We start from the raw sequence: 17,060 nt of genomic DNA, 5'->3' as shown, positions 1-17,060 counted from the left end.
CACTCTGTTCAATTTCTTCATTTTTATGACTGTAGGATGATGAATTTGGCTTTCTTCTCAGAAGATGCTCTGTGAGTGCAGCCCATTCAGAACCTTCACAAAGATTATAGGTTTGCCTGTCCACCCTTCTTTCTGACCATACATAAGCCTATGTCTGAGTCTGAAGCATGCTGCCCCACAAAACAGAACAGAAAGAAAACAACAATCAGTCATTGCCCAAAATACACTTGCTGAAAGGTTAAACTAATGACAGAGAACAATATGCTGGGGAATGATGAAATTGCCTGTTAGCTCCCAAACAGCAAAAAACTTTAATCCTCTCCATGCCTGAGATAATGATGACTGTCCTTTTCATTTGGGTCATTAGAGGATTGGTTCTCTAGGATGGGCACAGACAAACCTGATCTCAGGCACATGGGCCAGACTACCACTTCTTCTTAAGAGTCTCTTGTCCACAAAAACTACAGTCAACTAAAGAATACAGAGGGTGGGAGAAATAATCTTGCCCAGGAAAGAACACACCAACTAGTTATCCAAAAACAAATAACCCTGAAAACATACATACATGTAACATTATACATACTGAGTAGGCTATCTTTAGAAATATTTATGCATGTAATGGCAATTAAAAAAAAGATTCCATAAATTTGAAGGAGAGAAGGAGGGGTATTTAAGAGAGTCTGGGAGGAAGAAGAGGAGGGGAGAAATGCTGTAATTATATTATCTCAAAAAAAAAAAAAAAAAAAAAAAAGAAGGGAGCCTAAACAAAGGTCTCCTGTCTGTCTTCATAAATGACCAAAGTGGTGAGGACAGAGGACTTTCAAATCTCACTTGTGTCAGTTGCTCAATTGTGGTGTGTGGTAAGTGATTCCCATGTGTCTTTAAGTACAAAGCAGGGAGAACCCCTTGGATGTCTGCTCCCTGCATGAAGAATACAAAAGTTTGCAGCCTTGGGTCAAGGGATGCTTGACAAATGAGATGCTTCCTCTGTGCTGTGTTAATGCTCAGATACATCATGTTTCTGGAATATCACTGGCCTTTTGGGATATTTACAGCCAGTTAATGTTCTACAAATACATCCACAATATGTGTGTATGTGTGTGTGTGTGTGTATGCTGTGAGTGATCAGTCACTATAACTGTGGCTTTGAGATGTTTGCCAAGGTTAAGAGTTGAGGTTAAAGGAGTGCTCAAACATCTTTATCTAAGGAAAAACATCTGCCACACAGCCATCTCCTCTCTACACTGGCTACTTTGGACTGAGAACGTTTCAGAGCCATTGTTCATTGCTCTGTGCTGGCTTACACTGCTTCTCTTCTCTTTTATTTCTCACCTTATGATTTGCTGCTAAGATTCAAGGTCTATCTCCCAGGCATAAATGACTCATCCCTGTGTGCGTTTGATTCTCTGTAACTGAGGTGTGTAGAATGATGTCTCTCATTTTTGATTAATTGGAGATAGTTCTATGTGGATGTCACTCATTGGAGCATAGATCATCTCTCACCTTTGTGTGTTTCTTGTTTACATATTCAAAGAAGATGGAAGGTGTGGAACACAACCAAAGCTCCCAGTGATAGCACCAAAAATACACATTTTCTTCCAGCTCTGTAATTGGAGGTTTGATATCGGCAGGGTTTTCTGGGTATGACTACCTTAAACTACACTGTTGTAAGTCACACAGTTTTCCATTTGCTGGGCATCCCCGGCCTAGAGGACCAGCACCTGTGGATTTCCATCCCCTTCTTCATTTCCTATGTCACTGCCCTGCTTGGGAACAGCCTGCTCATCTTCATCATCCTCACAAGGCCCAGTCTCCATGGACCCATGTACCTCTTTCTCTGCATGCTGGCGGGGGCAGACATTGTGCTCTCCACATCCACAGTTCCCCAGGCCTTGTCCATCTTCTGGTTCCACACTGGGGAGATCTCCCTGGATCGCTGCATCACTCAGCTCTTCTTCATCCACTCCACCTTCATCTCTGAGTCTGGGATCTTGCTGGTGATGGCATTTGACCGCTACATTGCTATTTGCTACCCACTGAGGTACACCACTGTTCTCACAAACTCCCTGATTGGGAAAATCGGAGTGGGCATTTTTCTGAGAAGTTATGGTACAATTTTCCCTATAATATTTCTTCTGAAAAGACTAACTTTCTGCAAAAATAATATTATTCCACATACCTATTGTGAACACATAGGCTTGGCTAAATATGCTTGCAATAGCATCCGAGTAAACATTTGGTATGGATTTTCTGTCCTAATATTAACAGTGGTCTTAGATGTTGTGTTAATTTTTGGTTCCTATGTGCTGATCCTCCATGCCATCTTCCGCATGCCTTCCCAGGATGCTCGCCACAAAGCTCTCAACACGTGCGGCTCCCATGTCTGCATCATTATCCTCTTCTATGGGCCTGGGATCTTCACGACGCTTACACAGAGGTTCGGGCGCCACATCCCACCTCATATCCACATCCTGCTGGCTAATGTCTGCATTCTGGCTCCACCTATGCTGAACCCCATCATTTACGGAATCAAGACCAAGCAAATCCAGGAGCAGATGGTTCATGTCTTGTTTACAAACCATAAGTGAATTTGATTCAAAAGCTCAGTTTTTGGCACCTACAGTTTTCTGTTGAGTGATCTCTTGAGCTGGTAGATGGGACATGTAAGCTGACACATAGCTCGGTGGGTTCTGCATCAGAACAACTTTACAGGGAAGGCTGAAGAATGTACTCTTTGGTTCAACCCGTGAGAATACTGCCATGTTCTCACATAGTGGACTGACAGGTACCTTCTGTTGCAGACCCTGGGAACGCTAGGGTTGTGTCCAGTCACCATGGTCCCTGACGCTAGCATGAGGTTTGGAAGTAGAACGAGTAAATGAGATCACTCTGTTGTTTTGGAATTTGCTCCATGGAGTTTCTCCAGTTCTGAGACATTTATGATTTCTCCAGACAACCACACTTCATTCTTTCATGCCCTTCATTGTAGTGAAGTGACATCCAGGATCAGTGACTCCTGGGCTCTGCGGTCATTTCTTTTTATATTAAAACTTACTTAGACTGAGTGCATGTGTGTAGCTGGGGGGGTGTAAGCTATGCGGTTCATGTTTTGAAGACCAACCTTGAGCAACCTGAATATGATGACTTGTTTTGAGAGAAGAGTTCTGTGGTTCCTGAAGGGCTGGTGTCTGCTGGAAGAACATTAAGGACGTCAGGCTGTGCATTTCACTCATCTTAGGAGACACTGAAATCCTTCAGGTACCAAATCTGGCTTTTATGTGGATGCAGAGGACCCAGACTCAGGCATGCATGTTTTCTGTCACGAGCACTTTATATCCTAAGCCACATCACCAGCCCCTATGCTTATAAGTTGACAAAAATTAACAGCTATATTTGGTTCTATGGAAGACTGATTTCAGTTTTCCTTATGGCTACCAAAATATCGGGAGGCTCAAGTCTTATAAAGACAGCATAGCATTTGCATATTACCTATGCATGCTATCTCATATATTTTAAATTTTCTCTGGATTATTGAGACACGTAACACTCAACACAGTATTATTAATCTAAATACTATGAAAACAATCTCTACATGGCATTATTTAGGGGGTAGTGATAAAAATTACAAGATCTGCATATGTCTAGTATAAAAACATTTCTGCCCCAAATATTTTTTGTTATTGGTTGAATCCTTTGACATAGAATCTATAAATAAGGAGGGCTGACTATGTATATAAACAAATTTTTATATATTGACAATGTCTAACAAAATTTAAAATATATAAACATTATAGAATGACTGCCATGCACTCTCTTCTTCACAGAGAACATATTTAATGTTAAGTGTGCTTGAAAGAAATATGTTGTAGTTGAAATTCCAGTGGTTTTGGTGTTTTCCCCTTTCTATGCTCCTTCCCCACAGCAGAGTTATGCAGCCAGAGACAATGAAGTCTGAGGAGTTGAGGAAAGACTCTGATTCAAAGAACCATGCAAAGAGCTGAGTTCAGGCGCTAACAAAGAGCAAGAGGAGCAGATTCCACTCAAGTAGCTCAGACTGACTCAGGCTAGACAGCATAGAACCTGCTGAAGAGTAGCTGAAGCCTTCCACTGCAGAGGCACTTGTACAGTCATATGGAGCAAATGCCCTTTCTCTTTCAACCCCAAACTCCACGCTTCTGAATTTCAAATATTCAAGCAGAATACTAACAGAGTAAAATAGCTCAGGGGGAGGGGATAGGGTTTTTTTCCAGAGGGGAAATGAGGAAAGGGGATAACATTTGAAATGTAAATCAAGAAAATATCTAATAAAAAGGAAATGTGTACTATCAAAAAAAGGAGAAATTTTAATATTCAAAATAAATAGTTTTTAATGGGGCTGGGGAGATGTGCTTCTGTTGCAGAGGTCCTGAGTTCAGTTCTCAGCACTCATTTCATACAGCCCACATATAATTCTGGCACCAAGGGATCTGTTACTTCTGGCCTTCATAGGCATCTGCACACATCTGTGCAAAGTGCCCTTATTTACACACACACACATAACTGAAAAATTAATAAAAATTGAAGATAATAGTTATTAACTTATAAAACATAACAGAAAATTAAAGTAGAAATCATGAGAGTAAAAAGAAAATAAAATAGCATAATAGTAAAACCACAAGTACAACAAATGCGTTATATAATTATGTGTAAATATTCTAAAGGATGACTTAAGAATCTGAGGCAAGCAGTCAACTAGCATTGCTTTATACATCCTACCAGTAGGAAGAATGTCATAAGCGCTGAGTCAGAAAAATTATCTGTACAAAAATGAGAAAACCTATACTGTGGAAACACTACCCAGTTGAATGCCAATGTTGCCATGTTCATAAAAATAAAAGTGGACTTTTGTTACATAGTAATTGTCCCTGAACTGTAATGCTTCTTCCTAGGAGAAGGCTTTTAAGTCTCAGGGAGTAAACAAAATTTACAATTTCAGGAAAGTCACAAGTTGTTGGAAAGTCACAAGTCTCAGGAAGAACCCCAAATTTACAGGATTCACAAGGTCCCTGCCAAGGTTATGTAAATGGTCAACAACTACTGGGGAAGAGAGACTCTCTGTTCTGTCAAACTGCCTGCCAGTCAGGCAGTGAGCTTCAAGGATGCAGATTTGTGAATCTCACTCCTACTGGGTTGGGTTTTTGTGGCCTCCATCCTCCCCCATCCTATTAGTAACCTCATTAACCGTGTTCATTTTCAGTGTTGGACTTTGGTGGAATCACTTCTTTTGCCTGCCGTCAGTGACCTGTCAGTTCTGAGTCAATGTCTGTTCTCATTTCCCAGGAAAAATCACAGAGCAACTTCAGAAGAAGGGCTGTGACCCGGCTCATAATCATTATGCTCTGTATTCTCCAGAGAACCATCAGTATTTGACCTCTTCACTAAAGGGCACAGCCTTAAAGTCCATTGAGAGTACTGAAACGAAGAGCAGTCAAATCCAGTGTCATGGCGACAAACTTCCACCTGTCACCTAGTGAAAATCAGTGGTCCAATTTGTTTTCCTTAAAATTTTATTTTCCTTACAGAGGAGTAAAATTCCACTGTGTATCCATGTTATATCTTCATGTTCTAATCGTCTGTTGGTGAACACCTAGGGTGTCCCTACCTCCTTGCTGTGAACAATACAGCAACAACAAATATTTGGGAAAATGGATGGCTTTGGAAAGTGTTAACATTAAGGGTGATGAGACAGGCTCAGAAAAGCCAAAGCTTCAGACTCTGTGCGTATGCAGATCCTGATTTTTAATGATTAATGTTAGACGTATGTGAGTAAGAGGGTATGAGAATGGGTGTAGGTTATGGAACTAGACAGGAGGCCATGGATGGGTGTTGAAGGAAGAGCAGACAAAGGTCACATGGGACATGAATATGGGAAGAATGGTATGGGGGTGAGAGGGAAGGAAACAACAGGCACAAAGGTTGTTTTAAAACATGTGGTGGCTTTCAGCTTAGTTTTTTTAATTTTGATTTTAATTTTTCATTTTTAATGGGATTTCTGAGTGTATGAGCGTGTGAGTCTCTAAATTGGCTTTCCTCCTTCTGTTTGTTTGTTTTGTCCCATTATAATATGTTAGTTTTTGGTTTATCTTATTTTATTATTATCTCTTAGCAGTCTATTTGTATTCTAATGAGAAACAGAAAGGGAGTGGATCTGGATGGGAGGAGAGGTGGAGAGGAACTGGGAGGAGTAGAGGGAGGGAAACCATAATCGGGCTATACATGTGAGCTGGCACACGCCTTTAATCCCAGTACTTGGGAGGCAGAGGCAGGCGGATTTCTGAGTTCGAGGGCAGCCTGGTCTACAAAATGAGTTCCAGGACAGCCAGGGCTATACAGAGAAACCCTGTCTCAAACAAACAAACAAACAAACAAACAAACAAACAAAGGAAAAAATAAATGAGAAGAGAATGCCATAATAAAATCTAGTACTTTGTGTGCTAAATAAATAAAATAATTAAACATAAAGTAAAATAATATAAATAACATAAATAAAATAAATAGAATGAATACAACTCAAGAAAATCAAGGATACAGACTAGATGTTCATCAACAGATAGTGAAAATGTGGTGGGGTCATACAACAGAATTTTACTCAATTGTAAAGGAAAATGAAATTTGAAGAAAAATTGATGCATACCTCATTTTCACTACAGGATATGTCAAAATATTTGACCATTGTTTTATAACTAGACAGGGATTAACAGTCTGAGAGGCCATTAACAATAGACTTTCTTCTTCATAACTCACTTTGGACCCCGTCGCCCATAACCGTGGTGACAGTAAAGAGAGAAACATTGCAGTTGCCCTTCCCTAAGATTTTAAGTTATCCTATGAAATGGCGAAGGTTTCAGGGCTTTGCTGGGACCCAGTAAGGGAAAGTTACTTCCTTCAGCGCAAAGGGATTTCCACTCTGGGATCTACTTGAAATATGGCCTTCTGATTTGCCCTAAGCATTAGAACATTACATACATCATTCCCTCCCTTATGAAGTACTCCAACTGAGCCTGTCAATCACTCCTCAGAAAGACATGCTAAAGACATGGGCAGAATAATTACACCTTCAATGAAATAACGTGCTTCCCAGAAGCCCCTGCTGCCATCCAGCTGCTTGCAGGTCTTCACTTACTGCCTGTGTTTTGGAGTCCTAACTCAGAAAGTTTAACTTTTCCTTTCCTTCTGTTTTTTGGATACGGGTGGGCATTCCCATTCTTTCTTTGAAGTCTCCAACGCATCCTATAGCTGTGATGGACCTACTTGTTGAGCTTCACTGCTGAACCTGCCTGGTGTCTTGGCTCCTAATGCAAAAGGCCAGGCTATCTCTTTCCTCTTAACCGTCTCTCTCCTCCCGGAAGCTGCCAAGATTACAGCCTGCCAGGCTTGTTGTTTCACTTCCAGTTTTTCTTACAGGCCTCTTGCCTTCCTTTGGGTTCATTTTTAAATTCTTTGGAGACAGCAATTGAAATGTTTGCTTACTAGGAAGAACACATATCTCGGTCTTCTCCAGAGATGGAGGAGAAGGTGGTGGTGTGCTGTAATAATGAGACTCCATATATAATGGGGGAGCTTGGAAATACAGCTCTAAATTTGATCTCCCTGGTGTGGTAGCTTCCCTTGGGGCCTTCAGCCAAATTTACAAAAAGCCTCTGCTCCTTCTAACATTGAGTCTTAGTGACCGTATACTATTCTATGCTATAATGATTGCAGTAGAGGCAAGAGATTTTTTTTGGTGAAACAGACATGTAGCCCAACAAGACTAAAGGGTTCTGGGTCTGAGGTAAGTGTCCAAGAATACAAGGGTGTTTGGACTTCAATCTGCAGAGAAAAGTGTAGAACCACAACTCTAAGTGACTCAGTGTAGAGGACAGAGTGAGGACTGGGAGGGGAGAGAGGAAGGCTGTGGAAGACTATCTGGATCTTAAGTGTCTAGGATCTCTGACTCCTTCCTAAAATTTGCTTAGGCCCCAAGCACTGTAAATATCCTGCTCCTTTTTACATGCTAGATTCTGGAATGACACAATGAAAAACAGAGTTCAAAAATCAATTAAGATCAAACTAAGTGAAAAGCAATTAAAGTAAGGCTTTGCTGTTTTGTCATCCAAAATCAGGGGCTGCCCTGCCCCTTCCAGGAGTTTCTAGCTCTTCCTACTTAAAGCATACAGTTATGGGCTTCATTTGCATATCATTCTCTTCCTGCTCCTGTTCAGGAGGGCGATGCATGTAGCTGGGTTGGGCCCCCTCTAGCGTTTATATACCTCTTTGAATTTTTGTTACCGCATCTAGACTTCTGTGGATATATTTTTAGTCTCTGTGTGCTGTTGATTGACTTCTGGTAGTTGATGTCCACATAGGAATCGGGCCAAATTACATCCTTCACTTTAGCAGACCAAATTACTTTCCCCCTTGTGGTCGCATACATTTCTTATTGTACACTAATGTGTTTAGTTAGCATATTATTTCAGTTAGTGATGTAAAACTCTATCTGAATGTAGTATTTCTATCTCCTCCAAGATACAGAACATAGCTTATTCAGTTGTTCATCTAATGTAGTTCCAGGCACACCAGCAGTGAAAAACAATTAGGAAGTACTATGTGACTCTGGTATCATCAAAAAATACCTTTGAACACAGTATGAGCTTTCAGTTTTCTGTGAAAGGTCATCTGTATCAATATGGGTACTGTAAACCATACGGTTATTAGTCACACAGTCTTCCATTTGCTGGGCATCCCCGGCCTAGAGGACCAGCACATGTGGATTTCCATCCCCTTCTTCATTTCCTATGTCACTGCCCTGCTTGGGAACAGCCTGCTCATCTTCATCATCCTCACAAGGTCCAGTCTCCATGGACCCATGTACCTCTTTCTCTGCATGCTGGCGGGGGCAGACATTGTGCTCTCCACATCCACAGTTCCCCAGGCCTTGTCCATCTTCTGGTTCCACGCTGGAGAGATCTCCCTGGATCGCTGCATCACTCAGCTCTTCTTCATCCACTCCACTTTTATCTCTGAGTCTGGAATCTTGCTGGTGATGGCATTTGACCGCTACATTGCTATTTGCTACCCGCTGAGGTACACCACCGTTCTCACAAACTCCCTGATTGGGAAAATCGGAGTGGGCATCTTTCTGAGAAGCTATGGTACAATTTTCCCTATAATATTTCTTCTGAAAAGACTAACTTTTTGCAGAACCAACATTCTTCCACATACAGCTTGTGAGCACGCTGGCTTGTCCAAATATGCATGTAATGACCTCCAAGTGCATATATGGTATGGGTTTTTTGTCTTAATGTCAACAGTAAATTTAGATGTTGTGTTAATATTTGTTTCCTATGTGCTGATCCTCCGTGCCGTCTACCGCATGCCTTCGCAGGATGCTCGCCACAAAGCTCTCAACACATGCGGCTCCCATGTCTGCGTCATCATCCTCTTCTACGGGCCTGGGATTTTCTCAACACTCAACCATCAGTTTGGATACAAGATCTCAACTGGTGTTCATGTCCTGCTTGCCAATGTTTGCATTCTGGCTCCACCAATGTTGAATCCCATCATCTATGGGGTCAAGACCAAACAAATCCGAGACCAAGTAACTCATGTTTTGTTTCTGAAAGTAATATGACTTTCAGAACAGAAACTAAATTACTGTATTCTCATTACTCTAGTCACATAAGAGGGAAACACTAACAGTCCTGGTAGGTGAGAGACATTAAGCCACAAAATTTATTTGAATAGCCCTCTTTCTGAATAAATTCTGCTAGGGGAGTTTTGATATGCTTTCAAGGTCTCAGATCAGTAATGAGATTGGCATACTTGGGTGTCAGTGACTTTTCACATTCAGAGTCTGAGAAATATATTCATTTTTTAAAATTCAAGTTCTAGTTCATAACCTGTAGATATGTATCCCAGCAGAGAACTGTAGATGACTGCTGGATTTCTTGAATATCAAACTAATTCCTATTTTTCTTTCTATGTTGACCATTCCTCTATGTGTTTCCCTTCTGTTCTGCTCTAATATAAATTTTTATTTCTTATAGGCTCATTTCATCTCCATATATATTGCTATTCAAAAGCAGCATTCAAGAGAAGATAAAAAAATCTCTGGGACCCCTATATGATAGCAGAGTCAGTCTTTCTGTCTCTGTGTCTCTCTATCTGTCTCTTGTCTCTGCATCATTCTCAATCCACTCACTTTCTCTGTCTTTCCTCTGTACCCTGCTTCCCATCTTGTTATTGCCTCACCACAACAAAAAGTCTGGAAAAAGTTATGTCTTCATTATTTGTTGGCTGTCTTTTCTATTCTTGGTGACACACTACTGTCACACTTTCCTCCTATATCAATGACAATATATGTCACTGGGATAATGTAGCCAATTGTAGGAACACAGTCAAAAGAATGACTCATGATGAACAGTGCCTTGGTGAACTGAGAGAAGCTTGAGTTAAAAAGGCAGAGTGCCTTTCCCCTCAGGTGCATCTTGTTCCCTGAATTGGTCTTGGATGTGCTTTTGTGCCTCCTGTGACAAACATTTACATTCAGTTTATACATACGATATATTTATTTTTGTTGGAGGTCAAATCATAGTTATAGAATCCAATCTGGGCAGTACACCCTGAATCTGGATATAGCCTTTTGTACTTCTCTAAATATAATCTATAGTATGTTCCAGACAATTGTATTTAAAATGGTCTGTCCCGAGAAAGTTCTGGGAAAGGACTACTCTGTTAATATTAGGTCTGTGCTTACTGGCATTTATTTACATGTTTTTTTTTTCCTTTCTGAACTCAAACAATCTTCCCTTGGATCACCACTCTCGTTGTTACACTCATGTATAAAAGTACACTGAACCTGAAGAAATGTTGTCTACAACATTAGACTACAGTCTTCCCCTTTCTTTCAGATCCTCAGAGACATCTACACAGACGAGACAACAAATTGACAGTCAGTCACATGAAGTGGTGACAGCATTGACAAACCTTCTCTCTTTCTGCAAAATTGTCACCCATCGTATGTCAGATGACATAATAGAAAAAAATCATTGTAAAAATCATCTACTCTTTTTTATAGACATATTCATTAATAGTATTTTCTAAATATATTTCTACTATCCATATGAGTAAGTTAGATTATATTCTACCAATACTTCTCAGTACAGCTATGTGGACTCACCCTCATGCATAAAATACCAACCTCTATGGGTATTTTTAGTGTATACTAGCTGAAACTCTATATATTTGCTATTAATTCTTGATTATTGTTTCATAAAAGTTTCCAGTTAAAATTCTCTGACCTGAAAATTTACTTTCCTGGCATTGGTAAAGTACAAATTAATTTTTTCACATTTAAAAGAAATTAAAATAATTAATTTTTTCTTAGTTCAGGTTTGAGTTTGTGATTTTCAAAGAACTGGTCCTGACATTTAAACTGTTAGATTCATGAGCATAAATTATTCATATTATCATCTTTTGGTTTTATTAACACTCACTCACCACACATTTTAATGGTGTTCAATGTGATGTTTCAGTACATGGATACTGAATGCACTGGCCAGCTCCTTCTTCCTCATTCCTTCACAGCCTCTAGCAATCATCGTATCCCTTCAGGCTGACTTTTTAATTCCCATGTAACCTTAGGATATTTTCTTCACTCTAAAATTTTGTTATTATTCATTCAGATATTCTTCTTGATTTTGATTGTTTGCTTTTTAGATCTATTTTTTCAAAAATAGACATTAACAAATAAACCTTAGGAAAACAAAGAAAACTGATGCATAATCGGTAAGCTGAGTATGTCTCTCTGCTTATTTAGTTCCTTATACAGTTGCATCTTTCTGGGCATGGGATGCAAGCTTCCTCCCTGTGATATCATGTAGTATGATACTTGTTATATATAAAGAACAGTGCCTTTTCTTCATATCTCATAGGGTGAGTTCAGGAACAGGCAGACTAAACCTATAAAAATACCCTTTTTTTTGGTCATGGATGAGAGAAGGGTAAGATTTTTCACAGTTGAGTTGTCTGTATTAACTTCATCAAAATAGCTTCTTTTGAGTTTGTTATCCATGGATCTGTTGTGGTGTATTCATTGAACACAGTGAACACAAGGTTCCACAGACACCTTCCTTCACGTATGTCAGGTACTTTTACTCTAGTTACTCCATCCCCTCAGATTCCTTCTTTTTGCCCTTCCCACCAGTCATACATTTACCTGTTCTTACTGACTTTCATGTCATATACATTCATAGTCATATATGTCACATACATGTGATTTTATATATCTAAAATCTAGGATTCACAGATGAGAGAGAAAAAGAGATATTTGTCTTTTTGAATCTGACTCATTTTGCCCAATATGATGGTCTCCAGTTGTATTCATTTCTCTGTGATTTCATCCTTTTATGGCTGAATGAAATGATGTGTGTATATATACACCACATTTTTCTTTATTCATCATATGTTGATGGACAACTGGGCTGATTCCACTAACTTGGCTGTTTCTTATTTTAGATCTCTGTCTTCTGCCCCTAACCTCTATGACTCAACCTCTTTATTATTTTTGTGATTTTTTTAAAAAAAATCACATGGGGAAATATTTTCCTAACTTGTAGTTGATTTTTACTAATGATCTTTACTGCTGTCTAACAAACTGGTCCACTAAAACATTGAATCTTATTTTATATATATATATATATATATATATATATATATATATATATATATATTTATTTATTAGGTATTTTTCTCATTTACATTTCCAATGCTATCCCAAAAGTCCCCCATACCCTCCCCCCCCCCCCACTCCCCTACCCACCTCCCACTTTTTGGCCCTGGCATTCCCCTGTACTGGGGCATATAAAGGTTTGCAAGTCCAATGGGCCTCTCTTTCCAGTGATGGCCGACTAGGCCGTCGTTTGATACCTATGCAGCTAGAGTCAAGAGCTCCGGGGTACTGGATAGTTCATAATGTTGTTCCACCTATAGGGTTGATGAAAGGATGGACCATCTAGAGATTGCCATATCCAGGGATCCATCCCATTATCAGCTTCCAAACGCTGACACCATTGCATACACTAACATAATTTTGCTGAAAGGACCCTGATATAGCTGTCTCTTGTGAGACAATGCCGGGGCCTAGCAAACACAGAAGTGGATGCTCACGGTCAGCTAGTGGATGGATCACAGGGCCCCCAATGGAGGAGCTAGAGAAAGTACCCAAGGAGCTAATGAATCTTATTTTTTATTCAACAATTGAACTTAAAATTTGATAAAATTTAATTTATCTTCCCAGAAAAACACTGGGGTTGAAGTGGTGCTGCTATGAATTCAAATGTTAAAAGTTGTTCCCAAGAATCTGGTTGTCCCCAATGAGGAGATCCTCAGGTACACCAAGTGTGTGTGAGACCTAGATCCCCAGGTTAATTGGTCAATAAAAGGCTGAAGCCTATGATTGGGCAGTCCATAGAAGTAGGTGGGTTTTCAGTTACCTGGCTGGGAATCCTAGATAGAGACAAGAGGGGAGAGAAGAAAGGAGACAGAGAGAGGAGGAAACCGCCATGAGAGGAGATGGACCATGAGCACATGGCCAGGAGAAACAGCAAGTAACGAGGGACAGACACATGACTGAGATGTAAGTTAGAATATCTCCAAAAGCTGTCCAATCTAGGCTCACAGCTTGTAAATAAAATACCTGGATTGTGTGTCTTTTATAAGGGCTAGTAATAATTACTTTTACAGAAAAAAATGTGCAGAAAGAAGGACATTTGCATGTGCCTCTCTTCTCCCTTCCTCTGGCTTGCCTTCTATTAACATCCTGCATTGGTGTGATACATTCACTCAGACTGATAACTAATACTGCTTATAACTACTAATAAAATCCATAGTTTCCATTGCTAGGCTTTGCTGATAGACAAAAATTTTATTTATAGTATTCTGATCTTCATGATCTCTATGAATTAATGTGAGATTGGTCAGATAATGGAAGAGAAAGCTTAATGGACTTGACCATGTTTAAGAGAAAATTATAATGATGAATGCCTTCCAAGTCTAAACTGAAGAATATAAATGATGACATATTGGTGAACACATAGTATCTGCAATTACCAGCATAAGCTCTGTAAAGATCAAGGCAGGCATCATTCCAACATGCATGGGGATGAGTCCTTAGGGGTCCTTGATGGCTGCTGAAGGAGGGGGAGTAAGTTTTCTTTGGTTTGTGTGGACACAGGTATATTGTCCATGGGCCCTAAGATGGGTAGCTCCCACATCCATAAGGCAGTATTTCAACTAGAAGGTTGTGTACAAAAAAAGGAGGATATGTTTGGGGTGGTCTAGGGCCTACTGTGAGGAGACAATTGAAGTGGATATAATAAAGATGCTTCATATACATATATGAGAATGTCAAAAGACAAATAGAAATATTCTTAAAAATTATAAATCACTAAACAGAATAAAAATCACACAGAGTGGGCTGGTAGCTTAGGAAGATAATAGTGATGTTACTGGAATACGTCTTGGGGAGGTTAATGTAATAAATATAACTGGCCAATATATGGGCAACCAAATAGTGGCTAGACAGTAGATGTTTGAAATTAGTGAATCTGGAAATATACAGGAGATAAGATTATAGGAATGAATACCTAGAGTAGAGTGGAGAGAAACAGAGCCAGGGAGGAAACATCTGAGAGTATGGACAGTGGGGAATGGATAATAGAAAGGTGTGTACACACATACAAGAGCATATTATTCAGCCTTAGAAACAAGGAACTCCTGTCCTTTGCAGCAGCATGCACAGACCTAAAGGCATCATGGTTGGCAGAATAAGCCAGATACACATCTAGACAAATGCCAGTGGAATCTAAATCAGCCAGGTTCGCAGAAGCAGGGAATAGAATGGCGGTTGTCCAGGGAGAGGGAAGGGGAGCTGGGGGAAGGTAGTCCCAGGACTCCACATCTTAGTTATGAGATATGGGTGTGCTTTGGAAAACTAATGTTCAGGGATGTGTCACTAGGGCACATGAAATTTGCAAAGATGTAGATGTCTCCACAAAAACCAAACCCAGAGGGATTATGTGAGGTAATGCGTGTTTTGATTAGCTTCATTATGGTGGTTATTTCAGTGCACACACGTATTAAAATATCCATTTGTATACCTCAAACACACATGTATTTAATTTGTCAATTATAAGTCGGTAAGTTTTCTGGAAAAAGAAGAGAGAGAGGAATTAGTTTTCTACAAGGACATTGAACTGTTTCTCCAAGGTGCCAGCATCTTGCATGTGCTTGTGAAAGAATCTAGCAGGTCTGTGCCGGCATCGAGGAGAAGTTACAAATACAGAAGATACAGTCCCAGACGGGAAGCAGTTTCTGTAAGAGGGTCAGTAAGTACTAATCTGGAAACAAGTCCCACAGCATCAGTAAGTCTCACCAGTTTAAATAAACTGCATCAAAATAACCATAAATGAAGATTTCACTAGATGGTTTTTCTTTTCATATTTTCTTGGTTGACTGCATTTCACTCTGACATAAGTTCCACGAGGCTACTTGTCTTCTTCACACCTGCATTTGGAAGTGAGTGTCTGGCATGGAGTAGATTTCCAATGGGAGATTTTTTTTTACTTACTTGCAAAAAGATTTCTAGAAAGCATTAAAATGTGAAAATTTCTATTAGTATTAAGATAAAATACATGGAAGTCAAGATATTTCTGTTATAGTTTTCTTTGGAACACTACATATTTAACTCAAATAATTCGGAGGACATGTAGGGATTATTATGTTGGGCTGGTGATGGATCAATGAGTACAAAGAAATCTTCTTCCATTTCCCACAGTGGAAGAAGATAAGCAAATTATGAAAGTTGTTCTTTGCCCTGCATAGTGCTCCATGGTATGCATGCCACATCATTATCACACACATGAACACACACACACACACACACACAAAGGAATTGTGTGTCACAAACAAGCTAAAAATTAAAAATTCTATGTAAATATGTTTATCAGAGAATACTGTTAGCAGAATGAACCAGAAGCTCTGTAAATATTCAGGAGTAGGAGCCTAGAAAGCAAAGAGGAGGATATGAGACAGGCTGGAGGGAGGAAAGGGCATGGAGAAATGATGTAATTATATTATAATCTCAAAAATAAAATAATTAAAAGAGACACCATGGAAGGCCAAAATAGCAGAATATTCAGTTACCCATTCTTTCAAGAAATATTTATAGAATACGAACTCTTCATGTGATACTATGCTCATCTGGAGACAGATGCGGCTGTAGCAGAGTCATGTGGTGAATTGTGCTGTACTTTGATTTATTGATATACCAGTGAATTTTTTTCTGTTCCTGCCACAAATCAACAGAAGTGAGATGAAGGATATTAATTTTTCCCCTACAGTGACCACTGACTCTCTCTATGGCCTATAGCATCATACTCAACACCTTAACAATACACAACAAAATATACTGAGAAATAAGGATGGTTTCCTAAAGCAAGAGAAATAAAGAAGCTGTGTGGTTGACATTTATTTCCACAAGCAGTCAGAACATGCTGGGTAGACAGTATACAATGTGAATGCCCAAAAATAGCAGAGAAAGAGATGGGAGGGTTATCAACGAAAATGTTTTATTGATAATACCTAGATACCACCATTAGATACCAACAGCAATGTAAGTGCAATTTAAATAGACTTGATTGTCTTTAACATTTTGTTATGGTATTGCAAACATAGCACTAAGTTGATGTGGTTTGACTGGGTGAAACAAAAACAAACAAATAAATGTTTGAAAAGATAAACAAGATTCCAATGCTTAAAGTATTTCTTTGCCTTTTATAAGTCAGCATCTTTGAGGGTCATGCAGGATGAAGTTTGGGGCCCTTCAGGTTTCTGACTAAGTTCCTGTCCTCTGATCTTATACCTTCCCCACCAAAATATCTCAGCCAACATGGCAGCCGCAAGCATGCTTCTCACTATGGGCTCCCAGCATCCATGTCATGAACGAGTTAAGGGCTTTCTAGTTATATTCCTGCTGTAGAGGA

The 17,060-nt window shown here is 39.6% G+C and overlaps 2 protein-coding genes across 2 annotated transcripts; both read left to right on the top strand.

The window, feature by feature from the left end:
- Positions 1-1,643: 1,643 nt before the first annotated feature.
- On the top strand, positions 1,644-2,588 carry LOC110297997 (olfactory receptor 52B4-like). Its single transcript, XM_021167056.2, has one exon. It carries the CDS (start codon positions 1,644-1,646, stop codon positions 2,586-2,588), a length of 945 nt encoding a protein of 314 aa, XP_021022715.2.
- Positions 2,589-8,704: 6,116 nt separating this feature from the next.
- Positions 8,705-9,649, top strand: LOC110297998 (olfactory receptor 52B4-like). The gene has a single exon (XM_021167057.1). It carries the CDS (start codon positions 8,705-8,707, stop codon positions 9,647-9,649), a length of 945 nt encoding a protein of 314 aa, XP_021022716.1.
- The last annotated feature ends 7,411 nt before the right edge of the window (positions 9,650-17,060 follow it).

Source organism: Mus caroli, unplaced genomic scaffold (genome assembly GCF_978045245.1).
Source record: "Mus caroli unplaced genomic scaffold, Mus_caroli_1 scaffold_8, whole genome shotgun sequence".
In the NCBI taxonomy this organism is placed as follows: domain Eukaryota; kingdom Metazoa; phylum Chordata; class Mammalia; order Rodentia; family Muridae; genus Mus; species Mus caroli.
This window is presented reverse-complemented; position numbering and strand designations above follow the sequence as displayed.